Genomic DNA, 24,488 nt, shown 5'->3' with positions numbered 1-24,488 from the left:
TGGGCAGGAGATGTGTTCTTTCACTACAAAAGAGTGCTTAAATTGCACTTTATGCCGTATTGGAAAGCCTAGGCCTCAAGTTCGTTATGGGGATAAACAATTTATGCCATGTTAGATGCCCAGGATCTGGTAATCTTGGAACGTTAAAACAAAGGCAATGGAGTTGAAAGGCTTTTACGGGTGGCTTGTTATTCCACTGTTGTCAAGCCTGTAGATGAGTGTTTCCAATTTCCTATCGAAAAATGATGTCGGATGCCATAGATTAAATCTGTTTATTATGAAATGGTTTGACAAATGCAGTAGTCTAACATTTCTTATGAAAAGCATAAGGTTAAGCTAACAGGTCTTTAAGGGTGGCTTTTTGTTACACTGTGGTAAAGTCTGCAGAAGTATTTTGGAACATGGAATCTCACACATTACAATAGTCAGCAAGAGTTTTGGTGTTTAGCCCCGTCTAACAAGCCCCCCTGAGTAGATTTTCATTGTGATAATCCAATTTTATGCATGTGTTTTAGCTTTGGGTGTATATTAATCCAATTGTTTTGGTCCGGCTTGTCATATGTAGCTATTTTCCAGGCTCTTGTAGTCAGAAAAATTTATTAAAAACATGCATCCATATACATTTCGAGAGGGGCCATGGAGCATTCCTTTTCATTGGTCTGTTCTAATATCACTCACATTCTGTTTGTGACGTGTTAGCATATAGAATGTGACAATGGGTCAGCCCACTTCTGCCATTGATTCTCATGGCCTGTGAGTGACTGCAAGGCGGGGGAGATCGTGGCCGTCCTGCTGGCCCTGTCGGGCTGGGTGCTGGTCTGCTCCACGCTGCCCACCGACTACTAGAAGGTGCCGAGCATCGACGGCACAGTCATCACCACGGCCACCTTCTGGTCCAACTTGTGGAAGACCTGCATCACCGACTCCACCGGCATCTCAAACTGCAAGGATTTCCCGTCCATGCTGGCCCTGGAGGGTGCGTCCTGACGTTGGGGGGGGGGCTGTGTGTGTGTCTGTGTATGTGTATGTGGCTCTGTGCATGTGTGTGTGTTGCTCTGTGTGTGGCTCTGTGTGTGGCTCTGTAGGTATGTATGTGTGTGGGACTCTGTGTGGGTCTGTGTGTTTGTGTGTGGCATTTGCGAGAGATTAAGCTATTGGCATTGTAAATGACAGTGCCATTTATTTATCTGTTTTCAAAACCAACCCATACATAAAAATTTTGTCATTTACAATGCCAATAGCTCTAACTTTTTCAAAGGCGAAACCGTTGCATTGTAAATGCTTGTTATAAATAGGTACCGCTCATTTCAAACAAAGGCAGTACCTTCCGCTTCAGGGAGGGCTAAAGGGTTACTTTTAACATTAGTCCCTAATACTGTGGAAATAAAAGTAAAGAAATTTGGAGCTGTTAGCTAGTATTTCCACCTTTTCATTTTAGAATTGGAAAACGAAGGGGTATGGATACTAATTAACTACTACAATAATAACATTGGACCAAATATGTACTTAGTAGTCGAAGAGGTAAATCCCCATGTATCATCTGGGTGGGCGATTTTAATGTACACCCTTGTAAGCTCAGCCAACATCGAATTTGTGGACTAGCAGACCTGTTGGGATCTCCGGTTTATCATTTTTCGCACAATAAATAGGGATGCACACTAAATAGGCTTCTATTCACTAGAGATATGGCCTTAGTTAGTAACTCAGAAGGTCCTAAGGATTTTCAGAAGAAAATCTTCTTTCGGGACTTCTATGAATCAACTATTGATTTTATAATGATTTCTAATTCACTAAGTAGAAGAGTCACCAAGCTGGACGTTCAGTTTACGCCTCTAAGCGATCATGCCATATTAACTTGTGGGGTCTTTTTACCATCTAAAAAGAGGAAAGAGTATCAGGAAATTCAACCCCTATATTGGCTAGAAAAAACGGCTATCAGCTAAAGTGGACCCAAATAGATAAAGATAAAATGGTACCGGAAGTGATAAGGAATTCGCAACCAACTATTAATAACTGTCTAGATCCCAGAATTATCATCAACAAATTTAATTTCCTCCTTTGAAGATCTATTAGCTCAAATAAAAAGGGCACTTACTCACCCGATACCATCTAATTCCACAAAAACTAAATGTTGGTTTGATTTACTATGCACAAAAACAAGGTAGGCGCTTTTTAAAACCTTAAAAAATCAACCTAGAATTATGTCTCAAATTACCTTTGTACCTTAGTACAAAGAAGCAAGAAAGAAAAGGGAGAGACTCTTAAGGGAAGAATGATGGACCATGCTTGAGCAAACTTCCATAAAGAGGCAATGGTAGAAAGTTTCGGAAATCAATTAATTCACCCCATTTTAAAGATAAGGGGGAGCCCTCCTTGGATACCAACGTAGGGGAAGAAAATTGGGTGTCCCACTTTGTGACCATCTTCTCTCCTAACACTCTACTCATTTTACCCCTTATATCATTCACATTAGTGATCTAGACAGATTTTTATTCTCGTTGGGAGAGGTGAGGGTGGGGCAGGCAGCCTGTACCCGAAGGAAGGCACCTGGCCCTGATGGGGTCCCGATAGACTTTTTTCAGGACAATTTAGGCCTTTGGGTACCCTTATTAACTAACGTTTTTACTATATAGCTTGGTCAGCCCCTCCACTGTCTTGGAAAACCAGTATAATTGTGCCAGTATACAATTAGCGTGCTAGGGGGAGTCCCAAGAATTACAGGCCACTATCTCTTTTAGATACCACACCTAAATGAATGGGCCGACTCCTCCTATTAAGGCTGGAGTTATGGGCGAAGGAGAAGAATATCTTAATGCAAGCACAGTATGGGTTCCAGTGGCGAAGAGGTACCATGGACCATTGTCTGAATCTCTCGCTAAAGCTTTGCCAGAGCGAAGGGTGGGAAAATATATCTTGCCTTTATGGATCTTTCACAACCATTTGACTGTGTTTCCCACTCCAAGCTCTGGCACATAATGGAGGAGATGGGCTGTGATCTACCTGTCATCAATTTTATCCACCAGCTTTATTCAGACACTACTGCAACTGTCCGGTATGGGAAAAATGGGGAATGTACCCGCCCTTTTAAGATCTTAAGGGGGTAAGGCATGGCTGCGTCCTGGCTCCGTTCCTCTTTTCGATCTACACGGAGTAGAAAAGGCGCTTGCAAGCATGACCTCAGATGACCCTGTGGTTCGATTCCCTCCCACTCCCCATCCTGGCTTATGCTGGTGATGCCATACTGATGGCCAGAACAGGGTTAGGCCTTCAGACCCTCCTTTCAGCCTACACATCCTTTATGGCATCATTGGACCTCCAAGTCAATCAAGCTAAATCCTTTGTAATTGAGGTTGGGGCAGAAAAACCAGCTAAAACACCTTGTTTTTATATGGATTCGGGGAAAATAGGGATAGTGGCTTCCTTTCCTTATTCGGGGGCCCTTCTTGTAAGAAAGCAAAAGTGGCAACAACTGGTGAAGGGTAGAGTGTTGGGACTGGAGAAAAGTTTAACGGCGATCAAGGCCTTTTCTCATAAGTTGGGCTCAAAGCCATTAGACCCCATTAAGAAGATTTACTAGGCCAAAGCAAAATCTGCAGCAACGTATGGGGCTGGGGTTTGGAGGATGGCCCCTATTGATTAATTACAAGTAACTGAAATACGTTTTTTAAGTCCATGGTGGCCTTACCACAATCTTACTTGAACGACATTTCACATATTTAGCTGGATTTACCATATATTGTCAACTCAATTAGGCTGGCCCTGATTCTCCTGTGGCGCTCCATATGAAGGCAAGATACGTTGACTCTAACTCAAAATATCTATAGCGACTGCCTAATACTGGAGACCCACGGCAAAATCAGATGGCTAAGTTATGTAGAGCGGGAACTGACAAATTTGGGACAAAAAGAATTATTTAAAGGCCCAACAGCTTGCAGAAGAATTTCTAAGGAAAAATTGGTGGCTATTTTCATTTAGAGGGCCCAATATCTTAGAAAGGAGAAGAATTACACTAAACAATCGGTCCTTGTCTATCAATTAGTGCCTCCCCTGGTAGGGGGTGGCTTTTCATACATAGCGGATATCCCATTCGCTCAACACAAGTTTTTTTTAACTTGCTTTCGTTTGAACCTTCTTCCACTGATGTTGAGATCCCCATCAAAAAGCTTTAAACATACAGATTTATTACAGTGCCCTAGTGACGGGAAGTCCCCTTAGTCCGACCTCCATTTAATGTTCTTTTGCAGGTTTTATAAGAAAGAAAGAAAGGAACATATTGTCCCAATTTTAAAGCAATTTAACCTGGAACAGTGTCGGGTTGCACTATATTTCCTAAAGTCGTTGTCCGATCCTCTAGTTTGCTATGCAGTGGCACGTTATTGGTGGGCGTGAATGGGCAAAGGAAACAGTTGGGTCTTGATTCTGGCTGATTATTTTTACATTTTTCTAGACAACTTCTAGCTTTAAACAAATGTACATGGTTGTATCAAAGTTGCACTGTTTCTAATTTTGGATATTCAAATGTATTTGGCTTTGACATCTAAATGAGGATTGACCCGTGAATGTAATGCTGGACATTGCATTGGCCCTGATTGATTTGTTTTTAAGTGCTTTTATGTTTTTAATTTGTAAAGACTGAATAAAGTTTTCAAAGTCAAAAGACACAGGTCTTAAAACAGATTAGGTGCGAGCGTGCATCCAATGGCCGGTCACTGAAAACCTGACCAATGTTTTAGAAACCACAGGTGAGCACCCTTTCCTAACGTGTGTAGGAAGGATGCGGGCACTTACAGTTGGAAAATGCCCCAGGCCTACCACTGGAATCAGTCACCCCCAGGAAGTGTCCCAATGGGAGAGCCGACCCCTTAGGTAGAGCAAACCCACATGGGTGTTCATCCCTACTCTGGCAGTATACATGCTGATGTACCTACCCGGCCTACTTATCTGGTAGTGAATGGCCCCTTTAACGGAGGCTGTGGACTGAGACCGCCCACCTTGAGTATGAGACATTATTGACAAGCTTGTCTGGCGGTGGCACAGTCAGTGCAGCGTCCCTCTAGTAGACAGTGTCGCATCTTTCTGGCTATGTGGTGTTTTGTACGTCATTGTCTCTATGGTATAGAGCTACTACTTATCTTTGTTGATTTCTACTCCCCCGCCTCCCGCCCCCACGAACCCCCTCCCCCCAGCCTCCTCCTCCTTTTAGCTTTTGTGCCCACCTTGTATTCAGCCTTTTAAAAGGAAAAATAGAAGTGCGGGTACTCACTATGCTGTTTGCTACTGAGAAGTGCGGGTACTCTCTCTCTCAACATAAAGAGGTGCGGGCACTCAGTAACGGATAATACCTGCCCATGAAAGCACTGTTTCTATTTGTATCTTTAAGGGCCACTGAGTCTCATCAGCTATTTCCATGCACTCTTTATTTTTCGGACATGGCCCTTCTTCTTGGTCGGTCTCTTCCCTGCCGGAAATGTATGCCGCTGCGTCGTTCATCTTTTCACACCAAAACACATCTTTCTGGACCACCCCATTCCCTGCTTAACTTTTACCCTCCCAGAGCCAGCGTCTCCGCCGTCGGGTCCGCGAGATGCTCCTGGTATGCGGTGGGAGGCAGATGAAAGGCGCGCGCCAGTTCTCAGCTGGAGACGGCCGTCGAGCGCCCCCCTCCGCCGTCTCCCGTTTTCAGAAGCAGCGCGCCGAGTGCGAGTGACGTGACGACGAGCTGGAAGTCCGCTGCGCGCGCTCCCAGGCTGAGTGGCTCGCGCCGGGGCGGGAGCGGCGCGCGCTGAAGGAGTCTCGCGCAGCAGCTCGCGGGCTGAGCGCTCAGTGTGCAGCTGCGGCGCGCGGGAGCTGAGGCTGTGCGAAGCGTCCTCCAGGCTGGAGCAGGGGAGTGCGAGGCGCGAGCGCTCGTGCGGGATGCTGCCCTCCAGCCCCGGGCTCCATGCACCTGCTGCACAGAGCGGCGCTGGGGCGCGGGGGATGCCCCGCAGCCCTCCTGCCGCCCCCCGTGCAGGATGCCCGGGAGCGCACACCTGCTGAGCCACGAGCCGCCGGAGCTTAAGCTGCTGGGACGTGGAACTCCCAACACGAGCAGGAGGCTCGGGGAGTGTCTCCGACATCATCAGTGACTGGGATCCCCTCGGGAAAGAGAAGTCAAATGTCAGGACAGCCCTGAAGTGACCTGCAGCTCCCCCCGGAGAGCTCCCTGGAGAACGCGAGTCTGCCAACCCTGACATCTCCAGTGTGCAGTGATTCAGGGACCCCAGGGAAGGAGGCACTTTGTGCACTTGTTCCAGTGACCTGAAGACAACTATCAGACGGCTACGACCTGGAGGTCCCGGTGCCGCCGTGCCAGCGCGGAGACTGCTGGCATCCCTGAGCACCGCCCATCCGCTGCCTCGCCAGGGCTGGGGAGTCTGGCAGAGGGCTGAGACTGATGTCATTTGTGAAGGAGTCTGACGGTCCTATATTTCCTCTAACCCTGTCGTGGCAGGGCTGGGGCCACTGACCTGGAAGTCCCCCGTCTCGTGCCAGTTTGCTTCTGTGTGACTTGGAGCCTCCCTCCTCTGCCTTGACTGCTGGCATCCCTGCAGTGCCCTCCTCGCGTGCCTGGGCTGTGACTGCTGGCACTGCCCTGGAGCCTCTCCTCAGCCACCCCCCTGCACTGGATGAGTTGCCTGTTCGGTTTCTGGATCGACCCCTTGCTGCCTCTTGTGTCCGCTCTCACCGCCAGTTCTGCCCCACTCTGGGGGTGGAGGGGGATGAACAAGTGTTGTATGTAGAGCGGAGCTTGGTGTGCCAAGGAAGGGGCCCCCTCTGCTTCATCCACCACAACTGACGGCGGGAGGCACGTGCAGCGCCTCGAGGACTTCTTGGCACCCCCGTCTTTGCTTGGATTATTCTGCTTCTGCCTTTGGTCAAGGATGGGCTGCCCTGGAGGGTCAGCGCTGCTCGGCTGGTTCCTGGTGACGGCCCTATGCACAGGTAAGAACGGTCGTGCACCCGGCCTGAGGAAAGCAGGGGCTGGTGGACGCGAGACTGGTGCGTGCCTGTCCCCCAACGCCTTGTTGGAAGTGTCATCAGACCCTTACTGGGGGCAGGCAGCCAGGGCGGTATGTCTACTGTATAAACCGTCCATTCCCCCAGTCTGAACGCTTGTGAAAACTTTGAGCCCAGCACTGAGCCCGAATTGATGTGTCCTCGTCACACCGTGCTCCGCTGTGTCTTGCACACGTGATAAATATTTAAATAAACACCTCGTCTCATTTCATAAGAGAGGCAGCATGTAGTCTCCATGCCTATGCCTGCCTGCGCCGTTACGGCACACAAGCAAACGAATATAGCGATTATTGTGTGATACTTTTACACGACTGCGTGCAAGCCGAAGAATGGTGTTCACTGGGCGCCTAGAAGCGCATTCCTCTGTTGTAGGGGCTGGTAGTACCGACCTCTATCCCAAATAGTGTCCCAATTATTGTGCTTGGCTTCACGTACACAGTACTCCTGAGAGTAAGAAGGGTCACACTGAGGGTCTTCTTTCCTCTGCCTCTGTCCTTGGTTCTCTTAAACGTTGCCGTCTGGGCGGCCTGAGACTGCGCCCCGTGCCAACCATGCAATCGACATCCTCACCATTTTTCGAATACTTATTTTTTCCCCTTGAATTTGGCACCCGACTTCACTTGACACCCTATGTAACCCCCCTGAAATTAACCACATAGACGGGTCGCCCCTGCACCTGGGAGTATCTTCAACGGAAGGCTGGGCAATTAGAAAGAGGAGTTGGGGTCGGTGTCTCCCGGGGGCCAAACCAAATTTGTCCACAAGTACTAGATATCCTGTAGAGGAGGCACAGATACAATAACAGCTGAAAAACAAAACCAGAGACGTCCATACTACAAGGATGAATAATGCTTGAGGAGATGGACCTGTGCCTAAGGCGGGGCCTGTGAATAACCCACTTTTAGGTGAAGCACTGCCTGGGAGGAATGCACCTGCACTTTTACGCAGGTTCTGTGACAGATGGGTGTGGCCTGTGGTTGCTCCACCTGTAAGTTGAAGGGGGCGGGATCTACCGAAGACATAGGAGATGCACTAGTCTCTTGGGGCCAGGGATCTGAGACAACACTTTGCATTTAAGGGGGGCCTTACAAGAGGCTAATATTTCCCTGAAGGATTGGGCGGCTGAAGCCCACCTGTAGAGGCAGGACAGGCCAACGAAAGATGAGCCTTCATATTAAGGGCGCACAGGGAGATGCTAATAGTGGGTCATGGGTAAATGCCCCTGTCACCGAAGGCACAGTTCTGGGAGTTGTCATTTAAAAGTATGACCTAAGAGGACAGTCTCATTGTTTAAATGTGGGTTCTGGGAGTAAACTACCACTCATTGAAAGCAAAGCCTGCCAAGGGTGTACCTGTGGCGAAAGGTGGAGTCTTGAAAACAGCAGAAGGGTGTATGAGAGATGCCCTTTTCATTGATGGCGGTGCCTGGGAGATAGCCACCCTGCAGGCAAGAAACGGCTATAGAAAAAATGCATACGGTGTGTAAATGCTTAGCTGGGAGAGGCAGGGAGCAGGTTCAAGCTGCCAGGGCTCAGCTTCTCTGGAATCTGGGGTTCACAGTAGTCGTTCAAGTTCTTGGAAAGGTGAGATGAATCCCTACACTGGACCGTAATGGATGTGTCCAAAAAGGGTAGTCAAGAGCTTCAGATCAAGTCCACTAAAGCACCAACCAAAATCCACACCTTTAGGAATAGGGGGTGGCCAAGAACACTTATTTCACCAAGCACAAATGCATGGTTAGTCAGTATCTGTTGATTACATCTGGGCAATGTACCGATGGCCAGTGTCACAGTCTGCTCTGTGAATAGTTGTGAGGGACTCGGAGGGATAGACAGTGAGGCCACCCTTCGCCACATAGTGTGTCTACCAGCAGGCACAATGTGCATGGCACTTCTGGCACTTACATTTGATTAAATCTCACTGTCCACAATGCATGTTATTATTTGTTTACGTTTGTGGTGTGTATGTCTGCCTCTGGGTGTCCAGCAGATCTCTATGGTCGTCCTTGTAGGATGGGGCACCTTAACCGTTTATATTCCCCCTATCCTATCCGTCTTATTGCAATGGAACTGAAGCAATTTTTTTCTATTAAAAGATGTGTGGACACTTCTGGCCACTGTTATCGCATCAACAATGAGCATAATGGGGATGTGAACTACTAATACCCGCTCTTAAGCTTGGCCTTTGCACCATTGCCATTGTCCTTTGAACCACTACGAAGGCAAATGCAATTTGAAGATGGAATATTGTGCACTGGTGGGTTTCCGGAATCTCTATTTTGGAAGTAAACCACACAGGATTTTTCAAAAAGCTGTTCTTTGCCATATTTTTATTCACAACTCAGAATGTAATTCCAGCTTGAAAGACAGTTTTGGGATTGAGGATCCTGCCACACAGGTCATTGTCTCCGAGAGACTTGTGGGCACTCAGTTGGCTTCGGACCAGCTCATCTTAGGCATATCTTCTTCACTTTCATTGCAGCCCGGTCTACCTCTTGAGATAATGGAGTGTCTACGCAAAGGTAGCCAGCTGTAGGAATGCCAGCACTGCTGGGGAGACACAGAGTGCCTTCACATAGTGCACGTACATGAGTCCGCTCTGTGGCTCCACTGGTAAATGAGCACCTGACCCTCGTGCCTGGCATTCCTCTGCTTCAAAATGGAGTAGCGCTACTGGCTGCTGGCTCACACCTCCAGCAGCAGCCTCGCTATTGAAGACCGGGCTCACACCTTTAGCAGCCTCGCTATTGGCCCGTCTCGCTGTTGGTCAGTCTCGCTAATGGACAGCCTCACGGGTTGGCCAGTATTGGACTGGCTTGCTATTGACCAGCCTAACACCTTAAGCAACCTTGCTATTGGCCTGCCTCTCTATTGATAAGGTTTATGCCTACGTCAACCTCGTAATTGGCCAGCCTCCCTATTGGCCAGCCTCACTGTTTACAGACTTCATCAACATCTCTATTGGCCAGCCTCACTGTTTACAGACTTCATCAACATCTCTATTGGCCAGCCTCACTGTTTACAGACTTTGATCCTTCATCAACCTCTCTATTGGGCAGCATCATTGTTGGCCGCAGTGGCATCCTTCGCTGTATTCTAGTCTTCCAGCGAAATGTCGGCTAATATTCCTACAAAAACTATACTCTTTTGGGACAACCCTCAAAATCATACTGGGGGTCTCTAGAACATAGAGATTTTTGGTGCAGTGAGGAAATGCCACGAATAGCTTGTGCTTGATTCTGGGTGACATTTCTCAGTAAAAGGGCAGATTGTGTGAGTGTACATGGTTGGTTATGGGAAAGATGTCATTGTCTATTGGCCTTTCTTTAGATTGGGCTTCTCGCGGTGCAAGCAGGGAGGGGGGTTATTCCACGCCCTGCTTGCAGCAGTGGGATCTTTGCATTATTATTTCACACTCGATGATTAAATAATGCTCCTTCCTGATGCCATGGTCCTTCGAAACGAGAAGGTTCCCTTGAAGTGACACTGGATACATTCATGGCGGTAGACGGAGTGCGAATAATGTGTGTAAAGCATGAGGATCCACAGAGGCTCACTCAAGAGACCAGATCCAGCCCTGCTCTTACGCCCTTGATGTTTGTATTCACTGCACATATCTCTGCCCGCTCGCCGCTTCTCTGTAAATTTCTTGCTTGTGGTTGTTTTCTGTCTCCAGTGGTGGATCAGAGAAGAGCTCCGTGCACCCAGATTCATCAGATCTTTTTGTGAAAGGAGCTACACTGATTCAGCTCTCTCTTGGTTTTATTAATGGATGCTGTGGCTAAGTCGATGGCCCCCCTCTGTTGCTCTACTTTGGAAATACCTGTAATGCCCTGTTGGGTCCAAGGGAAGGAGTTCTGCTTTCCCATTGACCCTTCCAACATCTCATCATGTGTGCCTCCCTCCTCCCCCGTCTGCGTCTTGTTTTCCCTTTCTTGGACAAATTGTCCGTGAGGTCATCGGTAGTGATGGTTGGCTGGTGAATGACGCGCACTGTTTGTGTGGAAGACAAATCACAAAAGCACCCAACGTTGGAAAAGTCCTTTTCAATTCCATGAGAAATCCCCATTTCATAAGCTGCCTCTAGCCTGGCTGTTCAACTAATTCATCCACAGAAATCTAAACATGATGCATGCACCCTTTGTACCGAGCTCCTTTCAAGTCTCAGCAGGGGTCGCAAAAAGCGAACAACATCTCTGTGTGGAGGGGATCACTGAATGACACATAATGTTAAATTACTAATTGAAAGACACACAGCGTTAAATCATACACCACAGATCTGTAAATCTGCATTATGTATAAGAGAGCAATTATCTGTGCGAAGAGCAAGTGCATGTGAATGAATCATATGTTGTATTTATCGCTGGAATCACACACTGCAGCAACAGAGCACTTTTTAAGCTCAGGGTAGTTAAGGAGAAATGGTGACTGTTGAACAGTTTGGTAGAAAGAAGTAGTTAGACATTTGGTTGTACATGATATATTTCTTTAATTTTTAAAAACCCTGATTTACATTTGTCTACATATTAATAGAGTGCAGATTCAAAATCTACTTTGTGTAATGAAACATATGTATATGTACAAAAATATACACAGTGATGTGTATAGCTTGGCATCTGCAGTTGGTGGTTACCACCTGGGTGTCTAATAACACTACTACCCTCATCATTAAAGTATGAAATGTAGCGCCTTTTTCTTGCCTTCTCGGCACGCTAAGAAAGCCTTCCCCTATGTGCACCAGTGTACATTGTAATATTATGCTGAACCCACCGGGACTGAGGGTAGCGTGCTGTGCATCACGAAAAAATGGTGCCCCCTGAGTCGAGAGGCACCCTTCATTGGCAGAGGGACTACCCAGGGTTGGATTGGTAAGGCGGGCACTTGGGCAATGGCCAAGGGGCCGGTATCTGAGTTCCAGCTGTGGGCAGCTTTTTTAGGCAGCCTCGGGGCGATTTGGGTGGTGTCTTTGTTGTTTGGATGCCGCCTCAGCCCAGTGGGTGCCTGAGTGGCCTTTCTTGGGCAGATGGGCGTCCATTACCTCCTTTTTATCAACTGGCAGAGTGTCACTCCCTCTCTCTCTCCCTTGGCTGGCCCATTAATGTATGCATATTGAGCAGGGGCAGGGGGGCCTGAGCAGAAGTGGCCTCACTTGTTTTCAGGTGTGTTTCGCCAGTGTGAACTAATCCGTGCATTTTTTTAAAAAATATCTAAGTAAAGTTAAGAAAACATGCCTCTGTCAGAGACCACTCCCCCTTCTTTTTCTAAAACTTCGCCAAAACAGTGTTTTGTGGAAAGGCAATATGCAAGTGTTGCCCACTTTTTTTTTAGCATGCCCGGGCCGATTTTTAATCCCAATTCAACCCTGACTACGCCTGCTGTACACTGTTCAGTAATGCAACCCAGCATCACTATTTACGGCACACCATTACACAATCTTGGTTTTTCTGTACCTGCTGAAGTTTCATGCCAGGGTAATTTGTCGCATGCTGGAAAGTCTTGTCTCTACGTGGGAGGCGGTGGGATCTTGGGTTAAAAATAAGCGACAGATTGCGCGCAGCAGTGGCTCGGTTCCAGAAACAGAGGAGGAGAAGCAAGAAAGGCACTTTGAGGGAGACTGACCTATGAGGAAACAAGGAAAATGAAGCGATAGGACAGGCACCTCTCTCTGTCCAAGCCCCCTAGCCTTCCAGACGCACCAGGCCATCACCCAGCCTCGCAGAGGTCCCTGTAGGCTCTCCTCCACCACAGCAAGACTTATTCCAAAGCATGCCCACCCATCGCCCAGGCTGCACGTCCACCCAGGCCCGGACTGGCCATAGCGGGCACCGGGCAATCCCCCGGTGCGCCGCATGGGTGGGGGCCGGTTTTGGGCCCCTGGGGGCTGTTTTTGTTACAGGGCCGTTTTTGCAGCATAGCTAGAGTTAGAATCAGCCTTCACCGGTGAGATCACATCATTCATTCAAGGGTCTCCTATAATCGAATGCATGCATGGTGTGCCGCCGCAGCGCAGAGGCCCTTGTGCGCTCCCTGCATTTCTATGAGCGCAGTGGTTGCTCTATCAAAATCCACCCCCCTTCACTCTTCTACATCCTGATGAACAGACCTTTCGGTTCCATGAATAATCGAAGCATCCAAGCCATAGCGCCGCCATCCTGTGAAGCTCTGTGCATGAGGTGTGAAAGGCCTAGTTGTTGCTAGGGGTTGCCTGGACACACAAGAGAAGCCTGCCCCGGTCTTTCTGCACAGACTGTTGATTCCCTGAGAGTAGCACCCCACATGTAAGCCTCTGCTCATTCCCACACTTGGCTTCCTCTCTTGCTCTTCCCTCCTAATGGTAGCCTTTCTGAGGAAATATATTCTTTTGGGGTTTCAGACTCAATGCATGCCCATGTTTTTGGGCTACCAGCTGGAAGGTTGACGATAAGCCGGTAGCTGATATGAGAGGGTAAGCAAAAGCTTCCCTTTGGTTGCAGAGACTAAGTGTGCCTTGATCACAGCTGCTCATTTGGGCCCCAGGGATGTGAGTGCTCTTTCTCTGACTTTTAGCTGGTGAAGGGTCTCGGGGGTGTATTAAATATCTTAGCTTACCTCATGACTCTTTAGGGACAAGCATGCACTGAGCAGCCTCTTTGTCTGGTACTATAGTGTGTATTGCATCAGGCAGAAATAGTATTGTTCATATTAGACTGAGAAGATATGTGTTGGAATGTATTTGTAAGGTACACAACAATCCATCCTATTATTGGAAATCAACAGTGTTTGTTGGGTGTTGTTTGCCAAAGCCTCAACCAACCTTCGAATCAAACATGCGTTGGATGTGCCAGAGAGACAAAAATGGGATGCAGAATATTTATTTGTCAGAGACCTTCCATCGCAACCACCATTGAGTCTGAAATGGGGTGGGGTGATATCTGTCTGAAGCTGCCTTTCGCATGTACCGAGCAGCAGACTTTGGTTCTCTGATTGTTTTTATTTGTCTGTTTTATGTGGTTATAGTTGGGGTCACAAAGTAAGTGGTCTGGAGTACCAAATTATACATGCGGGTTGACTTCATTGTACGACAAGGAAAGGCACGTTAATATAAAAGAAAATCAAGACAAAGACAGAAATAACTATGTCAACTCTGTTAACATTATTTATATTTAGTGTGATGGTTTACTGCTGCTGGAAAAAGCCCTTCCCCCAGACCATCAAACAGCCATATTTACACTATGTGGGCAAAATTGGCACATTTATAAATGGGCAGTTACAACATTCATGAGCTGAAGGTGACTAACTTTCAGGGAATGTCTGCCATCATATTGCACGTTGTGTGCAGCAATTTTAATAGCATTTGATCATTTTGTGTTAGATTTTTTTGTTTTTTTATATCTGCTGATTGTGCTGCAGATGATGGATTATGACGCAAGTGCAGCAAAGTCACATTTTTGCTGACATACAACAGTGTTTTCCCCAGTGGCCCTATTTACAGCACTGTATGGTGAGGCTGGTTCCGTGAAGCCGTCTTTTTCATTACTTGCATTGTTTTTTAGGTTTTTCTTGTTGGCCTTTTAAATGTGTCCAATAATCTCTTGCGTTCTTTTACTATATAAGGGTGCATTGGCGGGCCTCCTCTTCCATATAATGGGGCCATCTGATTTGATGTCTGAGTTGAAACTTGATTTCATACATTCTCGCGCCAAAGGAAAGCAGCATAGGAGGACTAAGGCCATCTCTCTTGACAGGCTTTTGTTTTGTGTACAGTGATGTGCAGGAGTGGCTTCTGTCATAGCCTATCTTTCTTATCAGTAACATTTTTTGCCATATTTGGGACACGCTCTGTATAGGGGTGATTTGTTTATCATGTATTTTTTCTGTTATGATATTTGGCACATGTTGCTCTGCAATCTGTGTATAGGCCTATCACTTTTATCAGGTGTTTGGTTTTTTCTATTCTGGTATTTGGGATATACTCTGTGTGTGTGCTTATCTCTGTTATCGTGTATTTGAGTGTGTGCACTCCTATATTCGGGCGCACAGGTTGGTTGAGCAGCGTCCCAGTGCCCTCACATTATGTCACCTTACAGGAGGCCACCTCACAGGATGCCCCCTCACAGGATATCACCTCATAGGATGCCGCCTCACTTGATGTGACCTCACAGAATGTCACCTCACAGAATGCCACCTCACAGAATGCCACCTCACAGGATGCCTCCTCACGGGATGCCACCTCACAGGATGCCACCTCACAGGATTTCACCTCATAGGATGCCGCCTCATGGGATGTCGCCTCACGGGATGCCATCTCACAGGATATCACCTCACAGGACATCACCTCACAGGACGTTACCTCACAGGACGTCGCCTCACGGGAGGCCACCAAACAGGATGCCACCTCACAGGATGCCACCTCACCTCACGGAGGCCCCCTCACAGGATGTCACCTCACAGGGGGACACATCACAGGATTCCGCCTAGTGGGATGTCACCTCACAGGATGTCAGCTCACAGGATGTCACCTCACAGAATGCCACTTAACAGGTTGCCACCTCACAGGATACCTCCTCACGGGATGCCTTCTCACAGGATGCCACCTCACAGGATTTCACCTCACAGGATGCTGCCTCACAGGATGTCACCTCGCAGGACATCACCTCACAGGACGTCACCTCACGGGAGGCCACCAAACGGGATGCCAACTCACAGGATGCCACCTCACATGGTTTTCATCCACACGGGAGGCCACCGCACAGGATGCCGCCTCATGAATGCCACTTCACAGGATCCTCCTCAACACTTCCGTAAAGCTCCTGTAACTGTTGTTTGGACGCTTAAAGCTGAGAAGTACTTGTTAAAGAGCTGGGGGAAAAGTAAAGTGAGGCAGACGTTCAATTAGTACAAACAGCGGCCTCCGCGTGACGTCGAGGAAAGGTACGGTGTCCCAGGTCCTGTATGTATCTGCTCGTAGGACCCGGTCTGTCTCCTGCAGTGCACATAGATGCCTTTAGCGCCTGCACTCTGATGATAACGCCATTTTGGGCAGCTTTTGCAGGCGTACATTGGCTGCTTGTCTGCAGGATGATGATAATTAAGGCTCTGTGGGTGGTGAGTGAGGCCAGCTGGAATTGGTGAGTCCTTCATGGTTCTAATGTCTTCTGTGGCTATCAGCTGAGCTTACCCTGCAACCCACGCCGGCCTCTCTCGCCTCTTTTCAAGCAGGCTGATGAAGCCCCTTCTCGGGCCAGGCCCCCATCTTGTGGAACAGCCTACCTACCCTCTTAGTTCATTTAACAGATGGTCAGCCCTCCTGCCGAAACATTTCACATTTATACATTCTGTTCATTAACCCTGCTCCCCGGAGCTTGTGCTGTAGTCTGGTGGATGTGACTGGTTGGGGCATCCTAACCCCATAGGCAACCAGTGTATGAGCCAATATCTCCCATACAAACAAATCAGAGGGTGGGGCCTGTCCCTTCTTACAGGCCTGCCTCTCAGGACCCTTCTTACAGGCCCGCCTCTCAGGTCTCTTCTTACAGGCCTGCCTCTCTGGTCCCTTCTTAAAGGCCTGCCTTTCAGGTCCCTTCTTACAGGCCTGCCTCTCAGGTCTCTTCTTACAGGATTGCCTCTCATGTCCCTTACAGGCCTGCCTCTCAGGTCTCTTTTTACAGGCCTGCCTCTCGGGTCCCTTCTTAGAGGCCTGCCTCTCGGGGTCCCTTACAGGCCTGCCTCTCAGGTCCCTTCTTACAGGCCTGCCTCTCAGGTCCCTTCTTACAGGCCTGCCTCTCAGGTCTCTTCTTACAGGCCTGCCTCTCAGGTCCCTTCCTGCCTCTCGGGTCCCTTCTTACAGGCCTGCCTCTCAGGTCCCTTCTTACAGGCCTGCCTCTCAGGTCCCTTCTTGCAGGCCTGCCTCTCATGTCCCTTCTTACAGGCCTGCCTCTCGGGTCCCTTACAGGCCTGCCTCTCGGGTCCCTTACAGGCCTGCCTCTCAGGTCCCTTCTTGCAGGCCTGCCTCTCATGTCCCTTCTTACAGGCCTGCCTCTCGGGTCCCTTACAGGCCTGCCTCTCGGGTCCCTTACAGGCCAGCTTCTCAGGTCCCTTACAGGCCTGCCTCTCATGTCCCTTCTTACAGGCCCGCCTCTCAGGTCCCTTCTTGCAGGCCTGCCTCTCATGTCCCTTCTTACAGGCCTGCCTCTCGGGTCCCTTACAGGCCTGCCTCTCGGGTCCCTTACAGGCCAGCTTCTCAGGTCCCTTACAGGCCTGCCTCTCAGGTCCCTTCTTGCAGGCCTGCCTCTCGGGTCCCTTCTTACAAGCCTGCTTCTCAGGTCCCTTACAGGCCTGCCTCTCAGGTCCCTTCTTACAGGCCTGCCTCTCGGGTCCCTTCTTACAAGCCTGCTTCTCAGGTCCCTTACAGGCCTGCCTCTCAGGTCCCTTCTTACAGGCCTGCCTCTCAGGTCCCTTCTTACAGGCCTGCCTCTCAGGTCCCTTCTTACAGGCCTGCCTCTCAGGTCCCTTCTTACAGGCCTGCCTCTCAGGTCTCCTCTTACAGGCCTGCCTCTCGGGTCCCTTCTTACAGGCCTGCCTCTCAATTCCCTTACAGGCCCGCCTCTCAGGTCCCTTCCTACAGGCCTGCTTCTCAGGTCCCTTACAGGCCTGCCTCTCAGGTCCCTTCTTACAGGCCTGCCTCTCAGGTCCCTTCTTACAGGCCTGCTTCTCAGGTCCCTTACAGGCCTGCCTCTCAGGTCCCTTCTTACAGGCCTGCCTCTCAGGTCCCTTCTTACAGGCCTGCCTCTCAGGTCCCTTCTTACAGGCCTGCCTCTCAGGTCTCCTCTTACAGGCCTGCCTCTCGGGTCCCTTCTTACAGGCCTGCCTCTCAATTCCCTTACAGGCCCGCCTCTCAGGTCCCTTCTTACAGGCCAGCCTCTCAGGTCCCTTCTTACAGGCCCGCCTCTCAGGTCCCTTCTTACAGGCCAGCCTCTCAGGTCCCTTCTTACAGGCCCGCCTCTCAGGTCCCTTCTTACAGGCCCGCCTCTCAGGTCCCTTCTTACAAGCCTGCCTCTCAGGTCCCTTCTTACAGGCCCGCCTCTCAGGTCCCTTCTTACAGACCTGCCTCTTAAAGCAGCGCGTGCCTCTCCCTGGCATTGAAATCTCTCTCTTTTGGAAGATCGCCATAGCAGCGCAGCTCACTTGTGTACTGCATCGTCTTCTTGTCTGCCGGTGCTTAAATAATTGGTACCTTTGTTATCCACTCTAATGACATTTATATGACTGGATCGAATAAATAAAGTCCTGATTCAAGTATGCGAATTCGTGATATGTAGGGTGCTCTCCGATGTCTGCAGCAGGCGCAGGCACCCACTGAGCGTTTGTGCTGCTAGTCAGAGGCAGCTCTCCGCAGCGGGTGGCTTTATTGACGCGAGAAAGACGCCATTGTTTCCTTTAAGCCGTCGGCTATGCCTGTGTGGGGTGGCGGAGAGAAGCGCCGCGACTCATCAGCCCGGAGCGCAGCGCGTTGAAGAGCAGCCCTTGCTGCAGGCGAGCGGCGGCGGACGCGCTGCGGCGGCGCAGGGGCGCGCACGGAAGAATAGCGCAAGCTACGGGTGTCTATGCGCTTTGGCACGTGCTCCCAGCCTGCGCGTGCTCGAGGAAGGTCCTGCTGGGAGCACCGACCCCTGTCCTGCGCGAACGCCAGATTTGTATCTTTGCTAAAGGTTGCTGGCAGTGCCACAGATCCTCACCGGATACATACATGTGCATGCGTGTGGAGCATCAGTACAACACGAGCGAGCTATGCGTCCACAGAAAGCGCTCAACAACTCCCTGCTAGAGCATCATTTTGCACAACTGGTGCTCACGTGTGTGACAGGCGTGGTATTTGCGCCATCCACACAGTCGTGCAACAAACCACTTAACCAACACGCTCTGCGCTGAAGAAGGTACGAGCCTACTGTTTGATACTATCGATGGAAAAACTAATTTGTAGACGTCCGCAGCCCTAAAATACGATTAGAAATGTGATTTTTAGTCCGCGCGCTGGGGCAGCGCACACTGCATTATTTCCCGTGGCGCTGACACGCCGTGACTGTGCGACACAGAAACCGCCACGGCGCAAGACACAGGCACCAACCGCTTGCCGTATTCACAAGTGGCCATGGGCGGCCTGCTCCGCTGACACGAGGCTCTGGGCTGACGGGATTCATTGTCGGCGTTGTCGCAGCATCTGCAGATACAAACGAGCTGCTAAATGCAAAGCAGTGACGCCTCGTGCACGGACAGACGCGTGGCTGTTGAAGGTGCTCGGTGTTATGCATGCATTTAGCGGTACTGGTGTAGCGTGCAGTGCTGGACAGCTGGCGCGAACCTGGCTCCTAGACATAGGAGATGCAGCCCCCCCCCCAAATACCCATGCCGGAGTTCATAAGGCGAATGCGCAATAAAGATGCATTTAAATGTTGTTTTTATTGTGTGACATTTACTGTACTTTTAAAGTCAGAGGTCAAATGCCAGGCTCTGTATTCTGACAAATTGCTGCTTATTCTTTTCTCTTCTACAACCTTTTGCAAACTGAACTATCTGACAATCTTGCTGGGGCACGGGGAGTGTAAAAGGAAAGGATGACCGTTTTTTCTTACACACAACATTTAAATACCTGTAAAAATACTTTATAAATATTTCAAAACATATAAGCAGTTAGGTAATACTAATGAAGCATATTATGTTTTAATTGTGTAATTCTCAAGTGTGATGGAAACAAAGATTTTATTACGATCAAAACAAACCAAGACACTTAAGTTGGTGATGGCAAATGGTAAACATTTGCTTAAAGCCTAGGTCCACATATGATCGTCTGTGCACTATATACATTTATCAGTAAAGCTGCATGCAGGGAGAATTTTTGGGGCATTTTACTGTAAAAAACTATTGTCTATAAAAGACTGTGCTGTATCATACCAGGCTTTAGTAATATTTTTGCAACCATTTGGTCCAAAACTGCACCACCACCAGCTGCATACTACGCCCATACCACTCTCTTGATGAATGAATATGTCTTATTTGCTAGACTTGCTCTTTGTGTGGCACTTGAATTATTTATAATACCCATGACATCAGTCATGCAACATTAATGCCAGCACCCCCACATGAAAATTATTCCTGCATCACCGGGTTTACAGTGACGTGACTGCAGTGTGTGGCAGGAGCAAGGTGGAAGGCTACCGCACTCTGATTTAAAAGGGGATGACATTTTTTTTTCTTTTGTCCAGGCAGTGTCGTGCAGCGTCAGCTGTTAATTTGAGCCGATGATTGCAGGTGGGTGTCACCTGCACTAATTGTTGTGGACTTTTTTGGGGACTGGCACTCACCTTTCCTCTACAGACGTTGATCCAGTGCAAATGAGAGAGAAACATAAAAGCGAGAAAGAAGATGGAAGAGAAAGACAGAAAAACAGCGGCAGGGACAAAGTAGTGATAAAAAACACCATGTAAGTGAGAAGTAAAGCGGCAAGGAATGCCTAGTGGAGTATTAACCCCTTAACCACGGGGGTTATTCCCCTCCTGTGCTGGGGGAAGGGGGCCACGCGCTGTGCCGCGGTGCTCATGACGAGCCCAACTCGTCATGAGGCACAGTGCAGCTGTGCTCGTGCCGAGCTGGGCTCGTCATGACTCCACCCACTCCTGTAGAACGTCCGCACAGGTGTGGAATTCGCCGTGCGGGAGAGTGGCGCGTCAGTTATGATTAGCGCAGCTCGTCATGAGCACAGCTCCACTGTGCCTCATGACGAACTGGGCTCGTGATCAGCAGGCAAGGGGTTAACAACACATGAGGTGGAATGAAGACTAAAGAGCCTTGGTATTCAGCACGCTGACCTTCCTTCCATTGTGGCAGCCATGGGCCTCTGAGCAAAACATTGAGCCTTAGCACTTATTATTTTTCAAATTAAGCACTGGCCGGAGAACCTGTGTTTTTATACACCAACCTAAATCCCTAAATTTCAAACGAATGCATATGCATCGCTACCCCTTCCCAGCTTCTGCTGTGTAGCTTTCTGACCATATCAATCTGTCAATTTGTGCTCTAATGCCCTGTCCAGTTTCACATTGTCCCGAGCACCTAGTGTGCTTTAAATCTATCAAACCCAAGCATGTGCTCTGGCCACTTCAAAGTCCACCTGACCTACCACTCTCCTTACTTAGATCAACCCGTCCACCCAGTAGCCTGCACGCTCACAGAACCATGGCTGCCCTGGTATCATAATCCTTGGGTAATCCTCAACCCAAACTATAGCCCATGTTTTCTCCTCCTTGTGATTTAATTAGAACTTTGGCCTCCTATCCTGCCCAACAGAAAGGTCTTCCTAAAACACCACAAGCCTTAATCAAAACCAGAGAAAGCATTGCAAGCCATCACGAGGGAAGGAGTGCCTTTACTGGTGCTTGTGCAGTACAGTGTCAATGGTGATTTACTAGTGGGAAGCCTATGACGTGTCTCGCTGGCTGTTCTGAGGGTAGAGGGATGCTACCTCTTCCCTACACAGCCTTGTTGTGCAGTGTTTGAACACTCAGTGTTATGCAGTATTGCTGAAGCGGTGGTTGGTGCTTGGAATGAGCTTGAAGGCAGTGTGACTTCTGCCCTCACGGTGCTCTTGTGCTGGTCTACCCACATGAGCATCTAGGAAGGACTGCCCTCCTGGGTTAGACTCCTTGGATGGGCTTCTAGGATGATGATCGCCTCCCGCAGTGTTCTGAGGATGAACTGCCCTCGCTCCCAGGATGCTCTACTCTTAGCTCCTAGGGCTGAAAGTCCACGTGGAACTCCTAGGAAGGTCTACCCTCGAAGACTCTCAGGGCGGACATTCCTCTGGAAGCTCCTAGGATGAAAAAGCCCATACGGATGCGTAGGATGAACTGCCCTCGGGGAGCTCCTAGTGTTCTTTGCCCACAGAGGCTACTAGGGCGGTCTGCCTGATTGGGTCTGCTGGGATGATCATCTCGTGCAGGGTCAAGTGCCCTTCCTAAGTTCCTAGAATGAGCCGCCATCCTGCGATGGTCTACCCTCATCACGGGGAACATCGTTTACAACAAAACTTTTACCACACACTACCATTACAACGCAGTAATTACAACGAAAGTCGTTACAACGACTTTCGCTGGAGGGCGCTGTTGGATAGGGAATAGTTTAATTTTCTATCCAACACCTTCCCTACTATCTACGGGTACTGGAGTTGGAATAGAAAATTAAACTATTCCACTATCCAGCGCCCCCCAACGCAAGTCATTGTAACGAATTGCGTTGTAATACCTGCATTGTAAAGGCATGCGTGGTAAAAGCATGCGTTGAAACGTCATACATCCCTCATCACGCACCTACTGATGACTTGCTCTCATGAAGTTCACACAGATGATGAACGGCCCTCGCAGGGCTCTCGGCTGGGCTGCCTTCGTGGGGCTCGTAGAACAGACTGCCCTCCCAGGGCTGCAAGACTGCCCTTCTGGGTCTACCAGGAAGGACGGAGCTGGTGAAGCGCCTGAGATGCACTGTCTTGGCTCCAGGATTGGCCTGCCCTAAGTCAGGGCCTTGGATATCTTGCCCTCACTGGCTGGTGGTTAGCTCTGCCCTCAAGGGGTTCCTAGATTGTTCCGCCCTCCCAAGGCTACGAGGATAGGCTGGCCTCACAGGCCACCTACGACAAATCATATTGTCAGTACCAACGCATTAATTCTGATGTTAATTGTATTATTGACTTAAATAGAGGTGCTTCAATTGACATGATGGTTTCTGAATTGATAGGCAGCAAACCATCCTATCAAACTGCCCCATAGATTGATCAACCAGGCTCTGGTAAGGGGACCATATGAGAGCGCAGTGGGTTAGTGCATTCCCTGCAGAGAGTGTGTACCAGTCCAACAGGCTCACTCAGACTTCCATTGACAAAGTGAGCACCATTGACATGGGATATTGTCTACACTATAGTAAATTGTATTCATTTAATTTCTTAAAGTTGGTTAAATAGTGCAGACCTAGTCACATGGGTGGCAAAGCCCTTCACCATTGAAAATGAGGGAGTTTTATAGAGAAAGCAAAGGTAACTCATTTGAAATATATAGCAGACAGAAACTGAGAGGCTGGGAAGGGGAAAACAGATGTAAGTCTTATAACGTGCATTTTGAAAAGGCGAGTCTTTAGATCTTGCAGGAATGGATGCGAGCTAGTGTTGGGTCTGGTGTTTTTGAATATTTTATTCCACAGCCCTGGAGCTAAACAGGAGAAGGCTTGTTTTGAGGTTTTATTTTGTTGCTTTCAATATTTCAAGAAGAAGGCTAACTTTTCATCTACTGTTTCTCTCCCCTCTCATGGGTCTAGCCTCAGTGCAATGTTATACGGGTAATGTGGGCCATTCTGGCTAGAAGCCCTTGTCGTATGGGCGCGACCTGGCCTCGTTGCATCAGTAAGGTGTCGGCCTACTGCAGAGGTTGTTACCCTTGTGGGGTGCAAGCTAGTAAAGTAACCCCAGTGCGGTCCTCAAGGCCGAAGGAGGAATGGAGGGCTTGGGTTTTCTCAGCAGGTGTAAGTTGGAATGAGGTACTGTTGGTGTGCATCTGGTATTATACAGAATAAATCACCTCTGATATTATTGCCAAAAGCTCCTTGGTCGCTTGATACAATCTGATATTTTGCACTCACAGGTAGTTTATCATAGAGATATTTTGTAACCTTTCCAGTCTCGGTATTGCGAGAGATTCTTGCAGGAGATTTCCGCAGCTGATGTCCTCTGATCTGATTTATTTTATATTTCACTATAAAGGAACTGAAATAGCAAAAACTAGAAAGAGCCAATACAGATCTCCTGAGGCCCTTAAAGGGACGCGTGGCCTTCTGCCTCAGACTGAGTAGATGTTGCAGTCTAATTTTTCCTCTCGCACAGAGTGAGCTTGGGGGTCTGTTCTTTCCTATATGACCTGCTTACAGCCACACTTAGGACATTAAGCATTTAAATCATTTTAAAAATTGTGACTGCAGAAATACCAATGACCCCATTTGTTACGCACATGCCTTTGTCGCAGCGCCTCCCCTTTTGATCAACAAAACGTCAAGCAAACGCAGATCATGTTTGTTCCCAGGAAGTCTACTAGAATACCAGGGGTTGGGCTTTGAAGACATTAATTTATGTAATATATATATAGACACTGACGAAGGCAAGGGCTGAAACGCGTTTGTTTCAATTTCTTTGTGTGCAATAAAACCGTAAAAGGTTAAACTGGGAGTGCTGGTTTTTTGCGGAGCGAAAAAATATATATATATATATATATATATATATATATATATATATATATATATATATATATATATATATATATGATCATTCACACTTCTGTGGCTCAGTGGGTCATACTTCGCCGATCTTCTCAATGAGCGATACGGCCTTCTCATCCCCTAAATCCTGATGGCCCTATTTAATGT

General features: G+C 48.6%; 1 protein-coding gene across 1 annotated transcript in view; it reads left to right on the top strand.

Annotated features, from left to right (window-relative positions):
* Nucleotides 1–6,306: 6,306 nt before the first annotated feature.
* TMEM132E (transmembrane protein 132E) overlaps nucleotides 6,307–24,488 on the top strand; it is a 1,094,917-nt gene continuing 1,076,735 nt past the window's right edge. Inside the window, exon 1 of the mRNA XM_078679595.1 lies at nucleotides 6,307–6,981. Within this exon, the coding sequence (XP_078535721.1) occupies nucleotides 6,921–6,981 (61 nt within the window). The 5' untranslated portion in view covers nucleotides 6,307–6,920. The remainder of the gene's footprint in view (nucleotides 6,982–24,488) is intronic.

This window comes from Lissotriton helveticus, chromosome 3_1 (assembly GCF_964261635.1).
Source record: "Lissotriton helveticus chromosome 3_1, aLisHel1.1, whole genome shotgun sequence".
NCBI lineage: Eukaryota > Metazoa > Chordata > Amphibia > Caudata > Salamandridae > Lissotriton > Lissotriton helveticus.
Note: the sequence above shows the minus strand (reverse complement) of the source record. Positions and strands in the feature narration are given on the sequence as shown.